This window comes from Onychostoma macrolepis, chromosome 11 (genome assembly GCF_012432095.1).
Source record: "Onychostoma macrolepis isolate SWU-2019 chromosome 11, ASM1243209v1, whole genome shotgun sequence".
Taxonomy (NCBI): Eukaryota; Metazoa; Chordata; class Actinopteri; order Cypriniformes; family Cyprinidae; genus Onychostoma; species Onychostoma macrolepis.
This window is the reverse complement of record NC_081165.1, coordinates 21789111-21811896: the sequence shown is the minus strand read 5'-3', so window position 1 is coordinate 21811896 and position 22786 is coordinate 21789111. Positions and strand designations below refer to the sequence as shown.

The 22786-nt window shown below is 37.1% G+C and overlaps 1 protein-coding gene across 10 annotated transcripts in view; it reads left to right on the top strand.

Annotated features, from left to right (window-relative positions):
• LOC131549548 (chemokine-like protein TAFA-1) overlaps positions 1–22786 on the top strand; it is a 185641-nt gene that overhangs the window by 42801 nt on the left and 120054 nt on the right. For all 10 annotated transcript variants that reach the window (XR_009273421.1, XR_009273429.1, XR_009273427.1 and 7 more), the window contains one exon: positions 890–1027. Coding sequence is in view for 1 of the 10 variants with exons in the window: in XM_058791835.1 (XP_058647818.1) it covers positions 890–1027 (138 nt within the window). In the remaining 9 variants the exon portion in view is untranslated. The remainder of the gene's footprint in view (positions 1–889; positions 1028–22786) is intronic.

Here is a 22786-nt window from a genome sequence, read left to right as displayed (position 1 = left end):
AGCTCTCCTCTGGGAACAGTTCACATTTCCACAAAACTGTGGATTAAGGAGGCTTTAGTGGAGCAAAGGGGATTACAATGTGCTGTTAATAATTATATGCTTAATTTTGGGGCTTGATGAATATTCATTGGAAATTTCAATGTCATTTGAGGGTACACTGACTGATGCTCCTGCCTGTCAGCTTGAAGAGTGCAGGAGAACTCGGATGTGCCATCCATTAATTAAACACTGTTTGCCATTTAAAGTGAGGGAGTTTTTGTCATTTTTAGTTAGAAGATGAGCCGAGGTATAATTTAAGTGTTAGTAGCAATACATATGTCAGCCTTTGTCTTACAGATTTAAAGTTGGAGAAAACGTGGACTCGTTTAAACATTCCAAGAGTTTCTGTATTGAGTATTTTGGCTCATCACTGCACATTTGTCTATACTGTCAAATATTGTTTATTGTTTTGGTTGATATTAGTGGAATATCATATGTTTTGACCCTAAAATTGTATCATTATATAATAAAGCAGAAATAAATGAACCTATTTGGTTTGTCTTCCTGTCTCGCAGTGCTGATCAATCCAAGGTTATGCAGTAGTTATGAAAGGACTCGCCATAAAGTACTGCAAACAAAAACACGGTTATTCCCCGATTAATTCGTGTAGTTTTAAGAAGATCTAGTGATCAGTCAGTGATCATATTTTATTATACCTGTTGATTTTAAACTGCATTGTCATTTTTAAATTATATTGACTTTAAATAAATTTACAGTGTGAACTAATGCTTGTTAACGGCAGAATGTTCAGTAATGCTGAGGGCTGATATAGCGCGTGCATGTAGGTGTCTGTCGGATAGAATAAACATTCTGCTTTTATCTTCTGTCTTTAAATGTCTTTTCTCTTTAGCCGGTGCTCCTGCCATGTCCTGGCTCCTGTGTCTGTGGATAAGTGTTAGCTGCTTACTGCTGTGCCACGCCACTTTGTATGAGACCATCCAACAGCATCATGTGACCCGCCCGGGCCGCAACGCCATACAGATACTGGGTCAGTGTCTCGTTTAAACTGTATGTTCTTTGTCACTGAATCAGTGAGCTTCACAAGTGTTTAACTCTGCTGATTGTGGAAGTCCAAGTGTTGTAGATGTTCTGTTAGGGAACGCCCTTGTTTTGAGATTGAGATGAGTATGTGTTGACTTTATCGCTATCAGATTTGCATAAAAGTGAGCTTAAATGAAGCGCTCATTGCGGTGCTTATGAAACTTTGTGATTGGTATCTTATCATCTTCTTGTGCCCCACCTCGGTCATGAAAAGAGATTTGTGTAGAAATCCAGCTCAAGACGCTTTGTTTTTGCTTTCAGCGAGTGGCTTGTAAAGGGTTTCGCATCGCAAGTTACCCAGACTGCAATCTTCCATGTGCGTATGTGTGTGCGAGACAGGCTTGAGGCTAAACTCTCCTATCAGCATGCTGTGAATACGAGCAGCTTTGATCACAGAGGCTCTGGTGGAAATGACAATTTACGTCTATCGCCCGCTCTATGGAAGTATTTGGCAATTAAGTAGTTTCGCTACGAGGGCCGACAGGAAGAGAGACAGCAAGGTGTGTCTCTCTTCAAGACTAAGTATGCAAATGAGAGCGATTGTGGCATACTTTCAGCAGCGGAGCAAGGCTACAAAGAACTCCAAAGCAATTTAACGCTGCTCGAGTTAGATCACCGCATGCTCATTAAATATTTGCAATATCTTGTCCTTATAGATTACGTAGCAAATGTGTTTGTTACTTCATTACAATCGATTTTAAAAAATGAGCACACCAGGAGTCCTAGTATAGCTGATTAGCGCCTGATTTATTGCAAATTTTATTCCTTTATTTTTAATGTTTACTATCTTATAAGATGCCTAACACATGTGAAAGAGTTCCACATCTCAGAAAGCTCTTCAAACTCATTAATCCAAAGCAAGGAGAGAAAAGTGCGATGAATGTTAGAAAGACCCGGATGAATTTTTTACACCATGCTTCCAGGTTTTTATCCGGCCCAGCAGAGCACGGTGCCAGAGATGTACAAAGAAGTGCGTGCCCCATAGTAAGTGTTCCCTGAATTATTGAAGGGGTCGGCTGAACAACAAAAAGAAATCATCCCCCACCCTACTCTGCGGTATATAGAAAAGTTAGACAAAAACGCGCGTGAGAAATTACATCTCTGGTGTTAGGAAGGTCAAGAAGGTCTTGGTAATGGAGGGTTGTAGCTTTTAAACATTGCTCTCACGCTCATCCATGTAGCAGCGGCTGAAGATCTTTCATTGGGTTTTACTAAGTGATCATGTTTTGGCACGTTTGTTTAGGAAAAAACTAAACCGGGGGAGGGGGTATATCATGAAAAAACAAAGCTGTGAAATGTTTTATTTAGGTGTTAAAATAACATAATATGCACATTGGACCACCATGGCAGGACCAAAATTCATGTTCTTTTTGCGTAAAAAAATAACGCAGTGACATTTTCACATTAAAGTGATTCAGTAACAGATTCGGTTCTTAGTGAGACCTTGGTTTTGACTGAATCATAATTCGAAGTATGAAGTCTTTGTCCACGTTTCTAGTTCTGTGGCATAATGCTGCATCTATTAGATGAACCAGGCTTAATGGAAGCTTTTTATGTAATTCCTTTATAATGGCAAAGGTGCAAAGACATGGAACGGGCTAATTAGATGTCACTGAGCTCCTCAAGCCTTTCCACAAAGGCCCTGTTTTGTAGATAACTGAACCAACAAACATCTAAAGCTGGGTGTATCGGAAGTATTGTTAATGAGCTTTCTTGATGTCAGGTGGCTACCCTTCAGTATTACCTGCTGGCTTCTTCCATCTCAACTGTATTGAATTTTCGAGAATATCTTAAATTGTAGTAATTTTTTGGATGGAGAGTTTTGAAGACATCTTCTCTTCTTGACAAATGTGAAGCACAGACTTTCGACAAGACAAATGAACAGTTTTTACTGTATCTTTTTATATTTTTGAAATGTATTTTATTATTATTAATATGTATTTTAGTTTGTTTTTTTATTTTTGATTATTTCTTACAACTTTCATTTCTTTGATCTCCACCCACATGCAGTATGTTAAAGTTTCGGAAAATAAAAAAAAGCATTTAGTCTTAAGAATTTTTTTAATACACAGCCTCCTCATTGAAATAATCACTTGGACAGCAGCAGTTTTCTGGGAATTAAAATACTATGATTAATACCTGAATTAAAATTGATTTTGTAATTCTAAAACCATCTCTAGTTTCATTAAGTAGACCTTTTAATATAAATAGATTTCCATTGCCTGGAGAGAGATCTAACATTTTGAAATGTTTTTTTCTTGCCTCTCTTTTTATCCATGGTGCTATTATCCAGCAATCAAAGCCTATTAAAAAAAAGTATCCAAGATTAAAAATGAGACTGAGTAAAGGAAAGCAGAGCATGATTCATTTTGAAAAGCTGTCATCATTTATTTAACTGTGAAACACCCCCACCGGTGATATTCGAGGACAAACACTTTATATCAATGCCAAAAATGCTTCAAAATCCAGATAGGAGAGAACAGCACCATATTACTCTGTGGGTTAGACAGAAGTGTGTCCGTGTAACCAGGAGCAATTGTATTTCCATAATCAAGGTGGAAGTTTAAGTGCCTGAGCCAAACGCTTTCGTAAATGATGAAATGCAGGCTGATGTCCTTGATGCTAAAAAGATGTTTAAGGCAGATGTTTGTCTTTCTACATTCCCTGTTAATGACCATTTATTATTAAAGATGTAATTGAGATTGTAGATGTTGTACTGAATAATGGACAGTGTTTTCTATTTCAGGAAGAATTGTTTAGTTAATGTCTGGCATGTAACACGTCCTGAACACAGTCCACCTTTTTCTCTCTCATACAGAAAATGCTTCCAGCTAGACAAAAAAAATCAGTGCTATAAAAACAAATAATCAGATGTTGAACGTTGAGCTTTTGGTGTTTGTGTAGGCAGTGCAGGTTTGAGTCAATTCGAGTTTGAGTGCCTTGAATACAGTTGCACAATTGACCAAGGCAATATTTGGCAAAATGTTAATTGTTTTTGGTAATAAATCACTCAATAGATCAATTTTCAGTTATTGACCGTTTCTTGCTAAGTGCTGCATTTTTAGCTCACCACTTTTAGCTCACCAGGTGATCAGGCAACAAGTGATCAGTTGCTGAATGTTGAGTTTTGCTGCTTAAGTGGGTAATGCAGGTTTGAGTCCGGTCTGCAATGTCTCCTGATACTATTTCGCTTTACTCTCTTTTTTTTTTTTTTTTGATAAAGAGGCACAATGTGTTTAAAACGAATATGTTCATACAGTAAATACAGAATTGATGCAGTCGGGCTACACAGTTAGCAGAATCATTATTTGTCTGAGGATGATGGATACAGTAGTTGTCAGGTCAGAGGTGTCTCTGTACAAGTGTAATCCTCCGTGCAGTTCAGGCATTTCACAATACTGCAGAAATCGGCTTACCTCCTATAACAGGAGCTTGACATGAATACCAAAATGGATTTGGTTGCTTTTGAATTCTCTCTGTGTCCCCCAAAACCCTATTTTTTTGAGAAACGACCAAAAAAACCCAGTCACAGCTGAGGCTTATATTGAGTAACGAGTTGAGTCGCTCTGCTGCTCCATCACCTGTTCAGGCACCGGCTCCAAGCCGTCTGCATCCCATGAGTCCGTGCAGGACGGGCCCCTGCCCGCGTTCCACTCTCAGCCGAGATTGATGGCGGTCTGATTCCGGGCAGCCAATTCTGGTCTCTCAAGAAATAATCCACTACATTGACAGATGAGCAGAATGTGACATGACACAATCCCAGGCTGCAGTGTTTCTCTTCCTCCTCTCTCCTTACCAAATGAAGGCCTGGGCCACTCTGGTTTTGGCTGGATACACTGACCACCGTTGAATATTTTCCCAAACGGGTGGCAGTGTAGCCCAACAACAGAGAGAGAAACTAACCTCATCTCTTTTCACATTAATTTGCTTGCATCCAGAACGTTCCTGAGAATGTGAATTACCAATATTCACATTGGGACATAGTTTGGTTTAACCTGAGTCACAGTTGTCTCCTGCAGCCAATGATGACAAAGGATTATGATTCAGAAAATGCTTTCACTTTCCTCAAATTGTTAACTAGAGTTTCTAATAATAAATGAAAAAACTAATTCTGCTTGAATAAAATCTAACCGTTTTACATCAGTGGTGGCTGGTGTTTTTTCAAGACCTGGAAAGCACAGATGTTATGTATGTATGGATATTAAAAATATGTGTGGGTTTGAAACGGCATTCCCCACATGAGCACCAAAAATAAACAAAGCATCTCATTGTTGAAAAAAATTCTAATCTGCTGATTTAACATGCTTAAGAAATATTTCTTCCTATTATCAATGTTGTTGTGCTGCTTAATATTTTTGTGGAAACTGTAATACATTTAAGAATTGTTTTGATTAATAGAATCTTCTGTAACATTAGATATGTCTTCGCTCTCAATTTTACTCACTTTCATGTATCGTTGCTGAAAAAAAAGTATTAATAAAAAAAAAAACTAAAAAAAAACTTGCTGATACCAAACTTTTGAATGGTAGCTGAATGTTGGGTTTGGTGCTCATATGGGCAATGCAGGTTTGAGTCCATGCATATACAGTCGTGGCCAAAAATATCGGCACCCTTGGTAAATATGATCAAAGAAGGCTGTGAAAATTAATCTGCATTGTTAATCCTTTTGATCTTTTATTTTAAAAATTCACAAAAATCTAACCTTTCATTGGATAATAAGAATTTAAAATGGGGGGGGGGGGATATCATTATGAAATAAATGTTTTTCTCAAATACACGTTGGACACAATTATTGGCACCCCTGGAAATTCTTATGAGTAAAATATCTCTGAAATATATTCCCATTCATATTCACAATTTTGAGCACTCCGGGTGATTATGAACATGAAATTATCCAGCCATGGCTTCCTGTTTCACAGAAATATAAATAGGAGGGAAAACAAAGCCCAAATTCCCTTAATCATCCATCACAATGAGAAAAACCAAAGAATATATTTCTGATGTGCAGCAAAAGATAATTGAGCTTCACAAATTAGTGAAGTGGCTTTAAGAAAAGAGCTAGAGCAGTGAAAATTCTCATTTACACCATCAGGACAATAATTAAGAATTTCCAATCAACATAAAATGCTACGAAACTACCTGGATGAGGACGAGTGTCTATATCGTCCTAATGCATGGTGAGAAGGAGAGTTTGAGTGGCTAAAGACTCTCCAAGGACCACAGCTGGAGAACTGCAGAAAATAGTTGAGTCTCGGGGTCAGAAAACCTTTAAAAAAAATTGTCAAACAGCACCTCCATCACCACATGTTGTTCAGGAGGGTTTCAAGAAAAATTCTCCTAGCTCATCCAAAAACAAACTCCAGCATATTCGGTTATCAGACACGACTGGAACTTGCTGGAACTTGAATGGGACTGGCTTCTGTGGTCAGATGAAACTAAAAAAATGAGCTTTTTAGCAGAAAACACTCAAGATGGGTTTGGTGAACACAGGGTTTGGTAAAAAGTACCCCATGTGTACAATGAAATATACTACTGTATTTTTGATGTTGTGGGCCTATATTTCTGCTGGAGGTCCTGGACATCTTGTTTAGACACATGGCATCATGGATTCTATCAAATACCAACAGATAAAAAATCAGCAAGTGGCTGACTCTGTTAGAAATCTTATAATGGGCCATGTTTGGATTCCAACAGTACAATAATCCAAACACAAACCTCAAAAACAACACAAAAATGGGTCACTGAGCACAAAACCAAGCTTCTGCTGGCCATTCCAGTCCTCTGACCTAAACCCTATAGAAAATGAGTGGTGAACTGAAGAGAAGAAGCACCAACATGGAGCTGGGAATCTAAAGTGGTCTGGAGTGATTCTGGATGAAGGAATGGTCTCTGATCTCTTGTCAGGTGTTTTCTAACCTCATCAGGCATTATAGGAGAAAATTCAGAGCTGTTAAACTGGCAAATGGAGGTTTCAAAAAGTATTGAATAAAAGGATGCCGTTAATTGTGGCCAATGTGTATTAGAGAAAAACATTTATTTGATAATGATACCCCCCCCCCCCATTTTAAATTCTTATCCAATGAAAGGTTAGATTTTTGTAATTTTTAAAAATAAAAGATCAAAAGGATGAATAATACAGATACATTTTCACAGCCTTCATTGTTCATTTTTACCAAGGGTGCCGATATTTTTGGCCATGACTGTACATCTATTTTTTATTTTGTTTTTGAAAAGCAGTGTTGTTTTCTCTTTGAGTCACAATAATAATGACCAAATGAATGCGAAGAATAATAGTTTTTGAAGATGTCTCTGTGGCTGTTTTATTGTGAATTAATCAGATTAATTTCACACCTACTTTTAATTCTAAAACTAATTAGAAGGGGGAATTGATGACATAAAACCAAATTCAATTATATGCAGCTCACTGGAATGGTGTAGTAATCTGATTTCTTAGCAAATTGGATGAAGGAGAGGTTTGATTGGACTAGTTAGGATAATTCACACTCCCACACTCACACACTCAAAACCTTCACTGTCACCAATACACTGCAACAAACCCAATTTCCCCTCATGAGGATCTTAGAAACTTATCATATCTAAACTTTCTTAGGTTAAACTGAAGCCTCATGGCTAAACTAGATATAATGTGTAAGATCCTTACTAGAACATTTCTAGTAAGACATGCCTATAGTATGTTGCTAGAATGATTGTCAACTTGTTGCATTTTAGAATGGTTTATCTGGATGGGAATTAAAGTCCTTTCTTTCTTTCTTTCACACTTTTACACTTTCTTTCTTTATTTTGCACTTTCTGCATTTCATGCTTTCTTGCCTTGTCTTTTGTGCTTTCTTTTTCTCTTTAACATTGTTTTGTGCTAACTTTCTGTCATTGTTTGTTTATTCAAGCTTTTTTGCCTTCTTTCTTTTGTACGCTTTCTGTATTTTGTGCTTTCCTTATTGCATGCTTTTTCATGCTTTTATGCTGTGAATTTCACACTATTTGCACTGTTTTTTACCCTTTCTTTTTTCAGTTTCTTTCTTTCTTTTTTGGTCTTTCTTTCTTTCTTTCTTTTTCTTTCTTTCACACCTTTTTGCTTTCGCACTTTGTCTCACTCTCTTTGTCAGATGTCTCTCTCGAGCTCCTCCTGATGCCCTTACCCCTTCCGTCTTTTTCTCGGCCTCCTTTTTTCTCTCAATTTCCTCATCTCTATCTGGCCTTCAGACGATTTGTCATGGATCAGATGAGACAATTTGTCATGGATTAGTGCTCTTAACTGTGTGTGTGATAGTGAAGGCAGTCACTGGAAAAGCCGAAGAATCCTATTACAGTTCTTTTTATGGTACTGTGTATGTATGTGTGTGCGTGCTCATACGTACGCTTATGTGCATTTAAGTAGAATTCGGATCATATCATGCATGAACCTTCGCAAAGCTATTGCACACAATACAGAACAGCTGAATCATGCGTAACTATACGTGGTGAGATGTTTTATTTGCATATTGGGCATGAAACACCATTGTTCTGGTACCTGTTGGTTTTCATACTTTGTCATGCGAAACAGCTAGATTTCCCAAGTAGATTTATTCCTGCAGAACATTACGAAAGTGCATTGAGCATTTTGTTCAGATGCAATAATGGAAATATTTACTGATATTACAAAGATTGCAGTAAGAGAGATTCTTAATCTTTTTTTCCCCCTTGTGAGCACATTCAGCTCAGCAAAAGTGAGATACGGAGATTATTCATATTTACAAAACAAAACTGTCATTCTGAAGACGGAGCACGGTGTGTGCATTAAAGGATTTTCTTTGCCAAGTGCAATGAGATGGAACAGGATTAGAGACATGTTCTCTTATCGCAGCCTCCGTCTGAAAATAAGGTGGGCATTGAAGCTCTTTCCATCACCATGGACTTATTCATTATAACTATACACATCTCGAGAACGTCCATTGCAGAAGAGCTCCATCTAAGGGATTCTAATTCGTGCCAGAGCCTTGATAGCATTTGCATTTCAGAATTTAGGTCTAATTACATGTGCTAATTACAGCTGCATCTGACTCACGTCTTTGTTTGTCCCTGCGGTTGAGTTCTTAGAAGCGCTTTCTGTCAGTCAATCTAGGCAGAGGAGTTTCAAGCGAGAAGCGGAGATGTGGAACCGCAGGCCGGCCCGACCAGCGGTCAATGCTTCCGTTAAGTGAAATGATCCCAGACACCGAATTCCCCATCTGGCTGACTGCAATGCAGGCAGAGTACATGAGCCATGTAAAATGAATTCCAGCCCACAAATCATTGCGACTGTTTTGTGCCTCTCATTCAAAGCGCTATGAATTCTTATTCTGCTATTTGAAATCACATGCAGGATATCAATATAAAGCCGTAGTGCTTCTCTCTCTTTTCTTGGCTCTTTTGGTGGATGCTACTGCAGATGGCTTGGACCGGTTTGCACCTTAATATCTAATTTGTTGAGTGACAGTCAGGATTTATAATCCTAAATGTGCCATTTCCTAGACTGTAAACAATCTGGACTTCTCTGAGTATCAGGATGATATTTGGGAATCTCTGGCTGCATGTAATTGGAAAGACAAGGGCTAAATTTCCACTATTGATCTCAGTGATTGAGCTTAAGGTTGGAGAGCAATTTTCAATTTTATTCTGCTAGTTGTTCTTTCTTTTCGTTTCTTTCTTTCTTTTTTCTTTTTCATGAACTTTACCGTTCAGGGGTGTAAGTTTGACTAGAGATGCAGTTATTGACTGGATCGTTCAAAGTGTGATTCAGGTGTAGATCAATCTCCACCATGTTGCCAAGGGTCATGTTTTTCCTCTGGAGCTGTTATTTTTCTTCATTTCAACGACTTTGTTTTCCCTTTTCAAGAAAATCGCAAGCCTGTCTGAATCACTGAATCATTATTTATTTTCAGATTTACCTCTTTAATTTTGCACTTCTGTTTATAATTTTTTTTTTAAATAAAAGTTACTTATAGTTTTATAATCTGTATGTATGTATGTATGTATGTACAGATCATCATTTTTAGCAGTCTAAAAGGTTTTAAGATCACTATACACATTTAAAACATATTTCAGCAGTTCACCTGTGTTATCAGTATAATTTTATTTTGAATGGAAAATGATAGACTCTGAAGCGAGGGATCACTAGTTTCAGGGGATCAAAGTATTGCTATAGTAACTGTGAGCAAAACTGGCCAAAACATTTTTTTTTTGTTTGATTTGGTTTCATTGTGTTAGTTGGATGAAGGATACAAAGGAGCAAGACTTGATTTTCGTCCTTAGCTAAATGACCTAGTCAACAAACACACCCTTCACCTCAGGCCCCATTGGTCATTACCTTCCGGAAAGCTTTTCCCCAGCCTCTATCCCTATTGTTTTACATCCATGACTTGCATGCATCACTGTCTAGTTTTTTTTTTTTCAGTTTTTTTTTTCTGTTGGATCACAGAAACACAGCTCTGAGATTACTTTGTGCTTTCATGGCCGATTTAGCAAAGCTCACTGCGGGTATTTAGAAGAAGCATTATTTATTAGAGCTCCCTCAGATAGACACTGAGAGGCTTGTGCCGCTCCACTTTTCTTTTATGACTTTCTAAAGTGACCTCCTCCAGAAATGTGCGTGACATCCTTCTTTTAAAACACACTGTGCAAGAAGAATATACAGTTTTACCATATCAACCCTCCTGAAAACAGCTGAAACTTGCCCAGACTGGTTTGCCAAGGCCAATATATCAGCCAATATTTGGCATTTCATTACTACCGTGCAAATTTATGAATTTGCCACCTTGTAAAATATTTATTTCTTGTTTATGTTTTATGTTTTCTCATCGGATTGAACCAAGTGACTGACTAGCTAAAGCAGCTTGGACAGGTAAATAAAATAAATTATAAGCACAATAAATGTATGAATTGCTAGTAATGTCGTTTCGAAATGAAAAGTTTGGTGTTTTTCCTCCATCTCTATTTCCCAGATGTCTGTGTTTATGGAAATACATTATATCAGAGCAGTGGGCGTCCCAGTGGAAGGGAGTGTATAATATCTTCCCTGTGGATGGAAAGGGCACAGAAAGCATTGATTACCACACCGGCAAAAAAAAGGCCCTGAACTCTCATAAGCTGAAAACTCTCAAATGGTATATATCTTCCCTTTCACTGCCTGTCACTTCTGCCGTATTGTTCGTCCATTCCGCCGAAGCGAGGATGAAGCAATTATAGTTTTTTACTCTTCGCTGGAGAGGGCAAAACAGGATGGCAGTTTGCAATCTCTCCAACTTTTTTTTTGAATACATTTGAATTGTCATGCCGAATCCAAAAGCCACAAAGTCTGGAGAGGGTACCGGGGCCTGGACGTGACAGTCGATTGTGATGTGTTTATGTGTGTGTGGGTTCAGAATGAATAGTTGTGGAGGAGGCAGGGAGGAGTTCTCATTAAGGTGGTGTATGTTTGTGTTGCGTGACAGGTCCTCGCCTCTGCCTGACACTGTGACACTTTCTGTGACATGGAGGAACAGAGAGGAAGGCAAAGAGAGGGAGGGAAAGAGAGAAAGAGAGAGAAGGTAGCAGCTGCGGATGTTGGTAATATGCCTCGGAGTGGCGTTCTCAGAATTTTTTTGTCACGCACAAAGGTGCCATTTTGACGTCAAGCATCATGCTTGAAGAATGGCTCTCTATGGCTCTGCAGCTGTGTCTTAAAGACACCTGCAAGTTTTTGCATCGTATGCCATCTCTGCACCCTTTTTTCTGGATTCCTTCCATGTTCTTGATCGGTGGGGCCTCATATAACATTGTTTGTCCATGTCACGACAGTTCAACACAGTTGAGTTGCCATGCAGTGGGGTCCAAAAGTCTAGTAAAGAAAATACTTCTGTTTTGCATTTTTCTTATTTAATACAAACTTTTTAAATTACAAATTATATTATCTGGGTTAGTTTGATTTATTATTTTATGATAATGTATTTATTCAAAAATACATTATAAATGCTGTTTATACTTACAGTGAATTCAGGCATTTAAAAATAATAATAACATAATAACATTATTTTTTAAATATATAATAATTAATTTTATATAATACAATTTAACAATAGGCCTACTGCTTTACTTGTTATTTATTAACAAAAATATATAAACAAATTTCATGTAGTTCCAACTACTTTCAGAAACATGAATATAGAAAAGAGAAGGCCCTTGAAGACCCTTGTGGCTGTTTGTTAAGATCAGTAAGTTTCATAAAATATAAGGTTAGTTCAGACTGTATATATGTTGTACATGTTTCTCAATTTTATAATATTTATTAAAGAATAATTCATGGTATCTTTAAAAAATGCTTTTTAATTTTTTTTTTTTTCCTAAAATTTTTTCCATTTAAATTAGAAATCACAGATTTTCAATGCATTCTCAGACTTTTGGATCATACGGTATATCACAGCCAAACTGTAAAGTTTTTCTCTGTTCCTTACTTATCTCTCTGCCTTTTTACTTTTTTTTTTTTCTTTTAAATGTAACCTGTCCAGCACTCTTAACACCTTTGAGATGTTCTCCATCACATTTAGAAAATCTCCCCCTTGTCTTGGTACATTACTGAGACACGTGAGCTCTGCCAGCTACGGCTCCTTACTCTCATCTGTGGCTGCTCGAATGCAGGGGTATGAAGAATTACTGTTCCGCTGGAATTAGTCTGAGCACCACTTCAAGTCTAAATCAATGAACGAGATTTAAATTACACTTAACAGATGAAAGCCCCTTCACCTCTTATAGCGTACTCTACCCAACGACAGCGTAATGGGCAAACGCTCTCAGAAGAGGCGTACTAGTCAAGTAAGAGTCCATTCCCTGGTTACTGATCGCAGTTTTTTTTATTCTTGCATTAAGAATGTCTTTGGTTCTTCCTATGTGGCTATCTATCGGTCTGTCTGTCTTTCTATCTGTCTATCGATCTATCATTCTATCTATTGTTCTATCATTCCATCTATATCGTTCTATCATTCTATCTTGTCTCTAGTTCTTTGTCATTCTGTTGTTCTATCAATTGTCATTCGTTGTTCATCTGTCTGTTGATCTATCTATCTATCTATCTATCTATCTATCTATCTATCTATCTATCTATCTATCTATCTATCTATCTATCTATCTATCTATCTATCTATCTATCTATCGTCCGTTCGTTCAGTCGTTTCACTCATTTGTTTGCTTTCGTTTGTTGTATCGTTGATCTGTCTGTCTGTCTGTCTGTCTATCTATCTATCTATCTATCGTCCGTCCGTCCGTTCGTTCACTCGTTTGTTTGCTTTCGTTTGTTGTATCGTTCATCTGTCTGTTGATCTGTCTGTCTGTCTATCTATCATTCAGTCATTTTATCCATCTGTCTATCTGTCTATCTATCTATCTATCTATCTATCTATCTATCTATCTATCTATCTATCTATCTATCTATCTATCTATCTATCTATCTATCTATCTATCTATCTATCTATCTATCTATCTATCTATCTATCTATCTATCTATCTATCTATCTATCTATCTATCATCTATCTATCTATCTATCTATCTATCTATCTATCTATCTATCTATCTATCATCTATCTATCTATCTATCTATCTATCTATCACCTGAATTCGGAAATGTTGGGACGTTTTTAAATTTGAATAAAATGAAAACTAAAAGAATTTCAAATCACATGAGCCAATATTTTATTCACAATAGAACATAGATAACATAACACATGTTTAAACTGAGAAATTTGACAATTTTATGCACAAAATGAGCTCATTTCAAATTTGATGCCTGCCACAGGTCTCAAAATAGTTGAGACGGGGGCATGTTTACCATGGTGTAGCATCTCCTCTTCTTTTCAAAACAGTTTGAAGACGTCTGGGCATCAAGGTTATGAGATTCTGGAGTTTTGGTGTTGGAATTTGGTCCCATTCTTGCCTGTTATGGGTTTACAGCTGCTGAAGAGTTTGTAGTAGTCTTCGATGTATTTTTTGTTTAATGATGCACCAAATGTTCTCTATAGGTGAAAGATCTGGACTGCAGGCAGGCCAATTCAGCTCCCGGACTCTTCTACTACGAAGCCATGCTGTTGTAATAGCTGCAGTGTGTGGTTTTTCCAAATACATGTCGTCTGGAGGGGGGAGCATATGTTGGACTAAAACCTTTATATACCTTTCAGCATTCATAGTGCCTTCCAAAACATGCAAGCTGCGCATACTTTATGCACTTTTGCACCCCCATACCATCAGAGATGCTGGCTTTTGAACTGAACGCTGATGACATGTTGGAAGGTATCCGTCCTCTTTAGTCCGGAGGACACTGCGTTCATGATTTCCAACAAGAATGTCAAATTTGGTCTGACCATAGAACACTTTTCCACTTTGAAACAGTCCATTTTAAATGAGCCTTGGCCCACAGGACACGATGGCGCTTCTGTACCATGTTCACATATGGCTTCCTTTTTGCATGATAGAGCTTTAGTTGGCATCTGCAGGTGGCACGGCGGATTGTGTTTACCGACAGTGGTTCCTGGAAGTATTCCTGGGCCCATTTAGTAATGTCAATGACAGAATCATGCCGATGAGTGATGCAGTGTCGTCTGAGGGCCCGAAGACCACGGGCATCCAACAAAGGTCTTCGGGCCTTGTCCCTTACGCACAGAGATTTCTCCAGTTTCTCTGAATCTTTTGATGATGTTACTGTAGATGATGAGATTTGCAAAGCCTTTGCAATTTGACGTTGAGGAACGTTGTTTTTAGAGTATTCCACAATCTTTTTACACACTCTTTCACAGATTGGAGAGCCTCTGCCCATCTTTACTTCTGAGAGACTCTGCCTCTCTAAGAAATCCCTTTTATAGCTAATCAAGTGACAGACCTGATGTCAGTTAGCTTAATTAGTTGCTAGATGTTCTCCCAGCTGAATCTTTTCAAAATGTCTTGCTTTAAGAATGTCTTTGGTTCTTCCTATGTGGCTATCTATCGGTCTGTCTGTCTTTCTATCTGTCTATCGATCTATCATTCTATCTATTGTTCTATCATTCCATCTATATCGTTCTATCATTCTATCTTGTCTCTAGTTCTTTGTCATTCTGTTGTTCTATCAATTGTCATTCGTTGTTCATCTGTCTGTTGATCTATCTATCTATCTATCTATCTATCTATCTATCTATCTATCTATCTATCTATCTATCTATCTATCTATCTATCTATCTATCTATCTATCTATCACCTGAATTCCGGAAATCTTGGGAAGTATCTATCTATCTATCATTTGTACGATCATTCTATCTGTCATTCTATCTATTGTTCTATCTTTTAGTTCTTTCTGTCATTCTGTTGTTCTATCCGTTGTCCATTCTATCTTTCTGTCGTGTTCTGTCAGTCATTGTATCTATTGTTCTGTCGTTATCTATCATTCTATGTTTCTGTTGTTCTAGCTATTCATTTTAATTCTATTTCCTTGCATTAAAATTCAAATGACAATTCTGCAGTCTTTCTGCTACACCAATTAAAATTCAGGAAATTCATTGGAATTTAAAAGCAATTCTCAATTCAGTTCTGAATGGCACACAATCCTATTTTGGACTTGAAAGGATTTGATTCTGTAGTCATATGGAAGAAATTCTACATAAATCGGGTCATGGTGAGTAAAATGATACCAAAGAAACAGACTCAGATTAATTGGTTTTAAGGCTGCGCTGACGCTTCCATCGCTTAATCCCAAAATGGCTCTCATAAAACGATGCCCTTATCGGTCTAGAATTACATCTTTTGTTCAGTCTAGTTTTAGAGGAAACATAAGCTCAGATGAGTTGCAGTTTCGGCCTGAAATGCTAGCCGATATTTATTATTCAGGATCGAGCGTGATAGCCGCGGGGTCGGAGAAGAGAGCGCCCGGAGGCTGCAGACAGCATAGGCCCAGAGAAGATGCTCAGGATCAATCCCTGAAAAATGACCAGCATCTATCATTATTTGCAGATGCGGCTCTTGGGAGACGCAGAGACTCATCATCGAGGGCCGTGCTGTTAGGGCATTTACATCTGTCTGTGTGCGTGTGTGTGTATTTGTCGCTATGCAGACAGATGGTCTCCATTTGATCAGGGAGGGGTAGTAATGGCAGAGGAGATGGTCTAAACGAGTACCTGTCACCAGGACTCATGAGTTGGCCATCATCTCAGCTTCCCCCTCCATAAATATGTTAACATTGTTAAATGGGCCACGGTCTGCAGCTGCCCAGCTGAGGATTGCACTGCCAGGCACATTGGGCGTATTGCCATTGGTGCATTTTTAGAGGGGGCTTGTGTCAAAATTTAACACCTGAGCATCTCTTAAAACAATTATATATGTAGACGATTTGTCATACGGCTTGTTTGTCAAAGATACACTCTTAAAAACAAAGGTTTCAAAAGTGATGATTTTGTTCCCAAAGAACCTTTCAGTGAGCAGTGCTTAAAAGAACCATTTTTTATTAGAATGACAGACATTTTAAGAACAGCTCAAGAACTCCTTTCTGCTACACTCTTAAATAGAGGGCCAGAGTTGAGAACCTCTGCAGTAGAAGAACCTTCTTGGTTCCCCAAGGAACCTTCTTAAAAAGACATTTTTATCGATCTAAAGAAACTTTTTTCCCCACTATATAGAACCTTTTGTCTTTATAGAATGGAAAGGTTCCATGGATGTTAAAGGTTCTCTATTGGCATTGATGGTTCATTTTTAAGAGTATATGAAGAACCTTTTGTGCATTGGAAAGGTTCCATAAATGTTGAAGGTTCTTTATGGAACCATCAATGCCAAAAAAGAACCATTATTTTTAAGCGTGTATAAAGAACCTTTTGTGCATTGGAAAGGTTCCATCAATGATAAAGTTTCTTTATGGAACCATCAATGGCAATAAAGAACCTTTATTTTTAAGAGCATAGAAGGTGAAACTTTTCAGTATAATAGCAACAAATCCAGCCTGTTGCCTGACTCTAGATATTCTTCCGTTCAGCACGTGCCACGGATTATATCACATGCGAGGCAATAATATTCCAGTAGCATGTAAACAAACGCTGATGCCACGAATGGCAGTCTTATTAAAACTGTTGTTATTGCACATTTAGCCGTTTAGGCGATGTGTCAGAGTTTATATTCCCGGCTTATCTTGACACACTCGGAAATCCATTTTTGAAGGTTAGATTTTAAAGGCAAGAAAAATTCCACTCTTATCGCCCTTTTTCTTGGTCTTATGAGATGTTAGATTACACATTTTACCCTGAGCGATAGACAGAAACTAATCTGCGCAGCTTGTAAAAAACGCACTCGGGCCATAAAGGCGACAGCTCCGCAGGCCTAAATCATGATATTAGTTCCTTAATGGCCCGATATAAAGCTGTGTATCGGATAGATGCCACCCGGCCCCGACGAGAACGCTTTGAGATCATTCCGAGAGAGCTCATCCGTGACACATTGAAGGAGTCCTGTCAGTTCTGGAATCCTGAACCATTTTTATCTCAGCAGATGAGTCTCGTATTTGCTTCGTAACTGAGGCACTTTCAGGTTAACTGGAGGCTTCGTTGCAGACTGCATATTTATCAATATAGTGAAGACAAATATGTGAGCAGAACTGCTGTCCATGCAGTTATGAAACGCTTCTTCATTAATCTTATGGACTAAGGTTATCTTTTAGCCCAGTGCTTGCGTGATTTCCATCTGTGCGGCTCTGCATGGGTGTGTGTGTGTGTGTGTGTTTGTGTTTAAGTGTCACAGGAAGCTTTTGTCTTTCAGCCAGCATGAAGAGGAGCACTATTATACTCTATAAATAACTGTGCAATTAGCATTTGAATGGAAAAAGAATTCATTTTCAACGCTTTCAAATCACAAGCTGACAAATTAGCAGTCATTATATGTCACTGAATCCTAATTGACTGAATCCATTGATGAAACCGGCATATTTAAAGGGACAGTTCATCCACAGAATATTTCAGCAGTTAGATGCCAACTTCAAGGTCATGGATGATAACTTTAATCCTGTCTTGACTGCTACAATGTCAAGATCTTAAAATGACACGTAGTCTTCAGTCATTGTAAGCCATGAAGGTATCAGAATTAATATTCATAATGTTTTTAAGGGGTAATGTATAGATGGTAGCAAAAAGTCATATATATATATATATATATATATATATATATATATATATATATATATATATATATATATATATATATATATATATATATAATATTATTTTATTATAATTAATATATTATAATTAATGTATTTATCATTAGTATAATTTCATGTATTGTTGTTGTTATCATTATTCTTATTCTTATTACGTTATGTATCATGCGGTGTCATGTTACATAACTATATTATATATTATATTAATAAAACTTAGTAAAGGTCATTGTAAGTTGGTGGTGATGATGATATGATGATGATTACATTTATTAAACAGCTACATGCCAAATAAATTTACATAATTGTATTATTATATTATATTATTAGATCAGGTTAGATTAGATTTTAATTAATAATAATAAGTTAATCCCCAATAAATTAATGCATGTATATTAAATATTGATTTGAGTTTAAATTTGCCTATATTTGTGCAGTGATTCACAATGTCCGAAAGGGAAAATGTTGCTACAAATTATTAACAGGCCGAGGTTATCAAACCTCTAGTTTACTGTTATTGCAGACAATTCTTATTTGTAAAATAATCAGTACATAATTTGAAAATGAAATGAATCAAGTCTGTTGAATTGTTGAGACAAGATTTAGTATCAGTATTCAGTTAAATCACAATGAAAAGTCTGTTGTCCATTTCATAAAACATTATCATAGAAAGAAATTGTATTGTATTTTGGGCATTGAGGAAATGGGAAATTATATTCATTTGTCTTTCTCTCTCTCATCTGCTTATAAACTCTCATTGTTGTTCTATTCAAATTATGTATCTATTCAAGTTCTTATGATCCAAAACCTCTTTCGATGACAACCACACACACACAGATATATCATCCACCACATAAAGAAAAAGATTGGATGTCAACTGAACAAGGGTTGTTGTTTTTGTAAAGAAGTGCTATATATAGGTGTGTGTGTGTGTGTATATAATATATATATATATATATATATATATGTATATGTATATGTATATATGTATATGTATATATATATATATATATATATATATGTATGTATGTATATTTATATGTATTATATGCGTTTTCACAAGTACTGTAGGGTTCCTGGGTGAGCAGCTTTTGTTGCTTCTGGAACAACAGTCCTATCAACCAATCAAAGCTCTAACCCTACAGCCAGGTCAGTATCTTTCAGGCTGTTGTGCTGTACTTTAACAAAAAAAAAAAAAAAAATTGTCGTAAAAGTGTGTATTAGACCATCAAAGGGAAAAATATCTCTGGTACTTTATTTAAAAAAAAATAGTATTAATAATTTTCACTCAATATAGCTTATTTCTGCAATGACTACAATGTAGAAGAATAAAATCAACAGAATGGAATCTTGCAAGATGGAAATTAAGCCATTAGCCATTAGTGACTGACAGTAATCTTTATATGAGGGTGTTCACTTATTGATTTATCTTTTTTTTTTTGACCATTTTCATACCATTAATCTCTAATTTTATTTAACTGGATATATTTTTTTGTTGCTTACTACAAAATATCACAGAATCGTTTTGCTTCAGAATTCTTTCCTAACGCTTGCAGTATGTGCTGTTGTTTCCACAGCAAAAATTGTCACTTCCTGAATGATGATGACATTAAACATCTGGTGTTTCAAAAGGTTAACAGGATGGAAAATTATTTTGAATTAATATTTAAAACTGTAGTCAAAACGCATTTCATTTAAAACATTTTTACTATAGAAAGGGAAAAAATAAATATATTTGGTCATTTGTGCCAGTTTTTCACTAGGGTTTTTTTTCTCCATTATTTTTTCCATTGGCCAGATTTACAAACTGCTTGCGCCAGTACAAACCGTCTTTTTGAGTTAAAGTGCCTATTATGGATTTTTGAAAATTACATTTCATGCCGTGTGCAAGACAGCTCTAAGTGATTGAAAACATCCTGCAAAGTTTTAAATCTGAAAGTGCACCGTGTATAAAGTTATTGTCTCTCAAAAGAAAGAGTCGACTCTGAATCACTGAAACGAATCATCATGAAACATTAGCATATTGCCCGCCCACTTGTTGGTCTTTTCGTGTTGGCCTGAATGCAAATTCATTCTTTGCCACTAGGTACTGCTTTTGGAGCGGTAAAATAGCGGTTTCCCCTGTAACACTGTACACAAAGCAGCTCACAGCTCACAAGCATTACAGGCATGATGAAATGAAAATGAGACCAATCGGACCAATCACCGCAGATTAGCGTCACGCAAAGGAGGGGTTTGGAAAAATTAATCGTTGAGCGAATCGTTTGGGAGTCGTTGAGCAAGTAAGGTAAAAATAAATGCATATTATAAGACAATGAAAGTGTATTTTTGACCTTGCTTGCATGTCAACCTGTTGTTGGGGACTCCCAAAAACAAAATATGATCCTTTTAATAACCCATAATAGGGGCACTTTAAAACATTACTGTCAGTGAAGAATTAACGCTGAAAAGGCGTGTATATGCCTTTTTAAATATACATTTGTAGGAGTTTCCCTTTCAGATGCAAAATTTATGAGAGGCGAGTATTAAAATGAATCACGCAATGTGATTTACTAATGTTTGCGCTTGTCAAATTACTGGTATGTGCGCTATTATTTAATAATCAGTAGTTCATAAGGAATATTGCTCCAGGAACAACACAATATTTTGATCCAGGAACTTGTCCTATTATACAAATCACATCAGGCAAAGAGGCATATGAGGGAAGGTGACAAATTTGAGTGAAACATTTCTTAACTCTGGGCAGGTGAGGGAGGTTGAGATAGCAAAGACAGTTTGTACCTGCTCAGACAGACTATAGAATATAGAGATGTTGAGAAATGCAGAACTGGTCCACTTTTCAGCTTATTCTGGCCAAGAACCACCCACTTAAAGAAGAGTCAGGAGGGAAGGAAGACTCTCCCAGGCCGTCATGCAGAGTTTGCCAAATCGAGCATCTCGTTCTGGAAGTGCCTGGTGTCTTGTAAACATGACTTTATGACTTTTAATTATGACACATCTCTCATTGGACCAATAAAATCACCCCGACTTGCCAGCCACTCAGATTTAGATGTATGATTTTGAGCGCAATATACATGCACAGACGTCACGTCACAAAGTGGCCGAGAGGAACTGGCTAAGCAGTGAGTAGGGGAACAAGTAGACATTATTCCTTCCTTATACTGCTAGATTTTCCTTCTCTGTTAACTCTGCCAAGGCTGTTCAACAGTGTGTGTGTGTGTGTAGATCTGCATATCCGAGCTGGTTATTGTCACATACTGTGGATACCTGCAGTCTCTGAGGGCAATGCTGTGCCCGTGATGACAGTGTGTGTGTGTGTTTGTCAGATGGAGGGCTGCAGCTGTCAGTTGTCAGCTTCTGTTGTGATGAAAAGGGATTGAAAGAGCAGCAGTCTCTCTCTCCTCTCTCTATCTTCTCACTATGTGCTGCTCCAAATGACTTTTTAAGGTTGACTTGCTGGCTCAGAAGACTTTTAATCTTTTCATTGTTGTTGAAAACCTTGAATGAAGAAGAGGCGAGACTTTAAAGTTCACAGCGTTGTGGTTAAGGGCTGACGTCACTCCCCTGATTATGAAAGCGTGTTTCAACGTTGAAACACGCTTTCATAATCAGGGGAGTGACGTCAGCCCTTAACCAGAACGCTGTGAACAGTACATGCAGCAGTTAGGCTCAGGATGCCCTCTGAGTGTCCTTAAGGTGTTAGTGTGTGTCAAGTATCCGTTGAAAGGAATCTGGTTCTTCACTGGAATACAGATGGAAGGATGATCCCTGTGAAGTCAATAGAAAGATCTGAATGAGAGAGGAGGGGAGGTGTGAGGGTATTCAATGCTGGAGTGGCAAAATATCTTTGAATACCTGAGTGGACGGTTGTTTGCAACAGTGGGCTGGTGTTTTGTTTTTTGTTTTGTTTTCAAACAAAAACCGTTCATGTCCAGTTACATTCAGTATATTTAACCGTAAAAATGAATTAAAATTTACCAGTACATGATCACAAGGAAAAGCTCTTCATTTATATTCACCACTATAACAATGTATATAGTGATCAACAATCCTATTTACCTACATGTAAAATTTTATAAAATGATTTTGTACAAGAAAATTTATGTTGCACAGGCATTTCTGTGAACACTTGAGTTTGACTTTGAATCTATTTGTTGAAATGATTCAGGGGAATGATTCGACACTACCCTAGTCTAACAGCACAAATTAGACTCATTTTTCCCAGTTATTATTAATTCTTTTCTTATGAGTTGATGGTATGTGAGTGTTAAGATGTTTTAATAGTCTCTGATTTTTAAAATGTTGTTAGAGTTAAATTTGAATCAGTCAAATCTGTAACATGACTTGATTCATTTGTATTTTCAACTCAAAAATCTTCATGTATTAAATATAATATCAAATCAAGGTAAATAATGCTGTTTAGTACTGCTACCATTTGTTGGAATATTGGTGTATGTAAATGATTAAATAAAAGTCATTATATATTCCCATAGTTGAAAACAGTCCATCCATGCATATTGTGAACTTTTATTTTTACTGTGTTT